The sequence below is a fragment of the Aegilops tauschii genome, chromosome 2, assembly GCF_002575655.3.
Source record: "Aegilops tauschii subsp. strangulata cultivar AL8/78 chromosome 2, Aet v6.0, whole genome shotgun sequence".
NCBI classification, from domain to species: domain Eukaryota; kingdom Viridiplantae; phylum Streptophyta; class Magnoliopsida; order Poales; family Poaceae; genus Aegilops; species Aegilops tauschii.
Window position 1 is genome coordinate 535,947,939 of NC_053036.3, and position 3,291 is coordinate 535,951,229.

General features: G+C 44.9%; 1 protein-coding gene across 1 annotated transcript; it reads right to left on the reverse strand.

Moving 5' to 3' along the window:
* Nucleotides 1-1,581: 1,581 nt before the first annotated feature.
* Nucleotides 1,582-2,765, reverse strand: LOC109766497 (uncharacterized). The gene is made up of 2 exons (XM_020325274.2): nt 2,229-2,765; nt 1,582-2,136 (listed from the first exon to the last, which is right to left on the reverse strand). Exons 1-2 carry the CDS (start codon nt 2,763-2,765, stop codon nt 1,840-1,842), a joined length of 834 nt encoding a protein of 277 aa, XP_020180863.1. The 3' UTR covers nt 1,582-1,839.
* Between the last annotated feature and the right edge of the window lie 526 nt (nt 2,766-3,291).

A 3,291-nucleotide genomic window follows, 5' to 3' on the forward strand; every position in this document is an offset into this window, starting at 1 on the left:
ACAATGTTTCAAGTGATATGACTTACACAGATTGTTATGGACTTGCTTCCGCTTGTGTGTACTCCTCTACTGCACAACATTCGAGCGAACACATCGAATGTTGCTGAACTGGGGGACGCATGTCGGTGTTGTCACACGTGGCATTGTGCACTAGTTGGACATGGACATCACGGACTTCTACAGCCTCAGCATAAGTGTGACAAAGACACATGTTTCTTTGACAAAGATTCCGATCAAAGTCCACGCGGGTGTGTCAAGCCCACCTCCCGTGCCCTGTATCTTCGGAGAAGGAAGGCTTTCACTTGTTAATATATGAGATCATGTTGTGCTAGAGCTTTAAACCAAGCAAGATCAAAACAACAATAATAATGACAGTGAGTATGAGGGAGAGTGGCTGCACTCTGAAGTTTGAACTGACAAATTTGGGGAGTGAGCGACTTTTTCTAGGTAAGATGGTAGGTGCTTTGCCTTTTCATTATAGATTAGGAAGGTACAGGGGAGGGCGAAAGTGCCCAGGGAAAGAAGAAAACAAAAGGAAGATCCAATTGCCCACATTGTCCGAGGTGATCATCACATGGAGAAAATCCTTCTGTTCCTTTCGCTCTAGATGTGCCAGGTGAAGTATGTCGCAACTATCGCGTTGTCCTTTTACGAGGCATCAATTGTGGACCACCAGGAAGTCACTGAAGCTGCCGCTCTCAGCCTGGGCCTAAGCATAAACAGTGCAGAACGGCTAGAGCAAAGTCGTGCACAAAGATCACAGTAAAAGGGCACTGGGCAGTGAGGTGGACCGATGACTCCATTGTGACGTTGGAAAGGGAGCACTTGTCTTCGTGTGGCCAACCTCTTGATCTCAGTCTAGCAACCAACATGGTCCTTTTTGTAGAGAGAAGAGGTGATTTACTTGAGAAAGGTGGTGCCTTCTTCACTGTGAACCTCAAGAGTAAGGAGAAGGCACAAATTAACCTTGAGGGTGTGGAAACTCACCATGCTAGGAGCAGTAGATGGTGGTTTTTAGCAGAGCATTGCACTAGCAATTTCTACAGTGGACATTGTAATGGTAGAATCTGTCCAGAAAAACCCCGGTGCTCTACGAGATGAGGCAAGTGTAGATTAGTTCACGTGTGTGCGCACGTGGAAATATTATTCAAGTGAGGTAACCCTGGGTTCATTCCTCAAAAAATAAATATAAATGGGAGCATTCTGTTAGCTAGTTTTTCGAGGGGCCTAATTAAGATAATTTGTTTAGTAAGACATGCACGCTATTTCTTTTTGGCTATCGTTATTGATGCAATTGCTTGAGAAAAATATCATATTTTGTTCCCTTATATGTTGCCAAACTGTAAGTATGGCCCTCTAATGCATTCTGAATATTTCTGGTCTTTCAAGTGCAAGATGACTCGATGTTGTGAACACGTGGTAGCTCAACCAATAAAAATATAGAAAACATCAAAGAAACCAAAACAAAATTGAGTAAACAAATAATATTCAAGAAAAAAAATACTAGTACATAATATTTACGTTTTAAGACCAAACAGCTTCCATAAATATTTTGACTATGGGTTTATATAGATTCAAAGGTTTCTTTTTACTTTTTTCCATCGTATACTACTATTAGATTTTCAATACCACTTCTATAATGCTCCAGGTTTTTCTAATTTTCATGCCATTTTCCTTTTTTTTCTTCAATATTCAAATTCTCTTGAATTTCCTTGTTAATGTTCTGATTTTTAATTTACACAAAAAATCTGTTTCTTTTCAAATTTTGTGCTAACTGGGCAAAACCAGCCATCACGTCATCATCAAAACAGCTCTACAAACCACTCTGCATATTGGCGACTAATTGTCCCTGGCCAATCTTGGTGTTTGGCTTGGGCGTGTCTGTTTCTCCCGGCCGCGACAAGTTAGGTCGCACAGGCTCTTGCCACAGGGGCACTTGTCTCCATGAATGACAACAACTTCTTCGGCGGATCTTTTCCGATGACGGCGACGGAGTTCCTCAAGCTCACACTTGAGGTTGTCGACTTGCTGTTGGAGTGAATCAACCGTGTCCTGGTATTTGTTTATGAGTTCGTTTGCCTTCTCAGGAAACTTCTTGTCCAACCATTTGGTGAATTTGCAGTCTTCTTTAGGATTCTGACAAGAAATAAGAATGTCATTGTGGATCGAAGCGTAAATCATTCAGAGATCGAGTTACGGCCGACAAAAATTCACTCATGAAAACTCACAGCGAAGAAGGGGCAGCGGTAGAACCTTCGCCCCGGGTCTTGTCGGTCCCACGAAGTTTCAATGGTGCATGGCTTATCGTGCTTGCAAGCCGGCCAGCTCCCATCATCGGATTCATCCGTTACGGCGGGATCTTCGTCTAGAGCTGTTGTGATATTGCTGTCAGTCGCATTGGAGGCAGAGCTTGTCTTCTTGACGGTCCATTTGGCGAAGAGCTTGAAGGAGCGGACATGGCGGCATGCCACCTTGAAAAACGCCCTCCATGATTCCTCGCCTACTATGTCAATCAGCAGATTGTATGGAGGAGCGGAAGGATCGGTCCTCACATACAGGATGTGCTGCAAAGTGAGTTCATGTGTGGCTTCGTTGAGCTGAAAATTCTTGAGTACCGCGTGCCGCACTTGTTCGAACGATTTGTTCTTCAGCTCCGCCACCTGCCTGACCACAAATGGGCAATCGGGACTCACTTGCGCCCCATCGGGTCCATTCCAAATCTTTCCTTCTGCGCGAAATAGCAGATATTCGTCTGGGAATGACATCCTGTAGAAAACAAATATTAAGCAGTTCCTTGTTTTCCTTATGACATGAACCTATCACAATTCAAAGACATTTTACCTACATGCATACTAACTTGCAAAGTCCACGAGTTGTTTTCTCCAAGATTTTTATATCCACTTGATGCTTCATTTCGAGTCAATAAAATCCACCCTTTATCGGAAAAAAACAGCGCAGAGTGATGACGATCGGAGGGAAACTTACCTCGGAGATGAAGCGAAGCCCCCTCCAGGTCCACTACCCCTCTCCTGCTCCGTCCCCCACCTCCAACTCTAGCCACAGCCTGCTTCTCTTTTTTTGGCGCAGGTGACCCGCGAAAGGTGCCACACCACCAGTTCCCCCGGGACAGTCGTGAGTTTTAAGGGTGATGATGCGTTCGGATTTCTGTCATGCCGCGGGGGTGTCGTTGCGATGGGTCTATACATGCAGAATGAACCGGAGCAGAAATGAACAAGGCGATGGAGCCATTGCCCTCGGGCGTCCGTCCGCGTATGGGTCGTCCGTCACTCG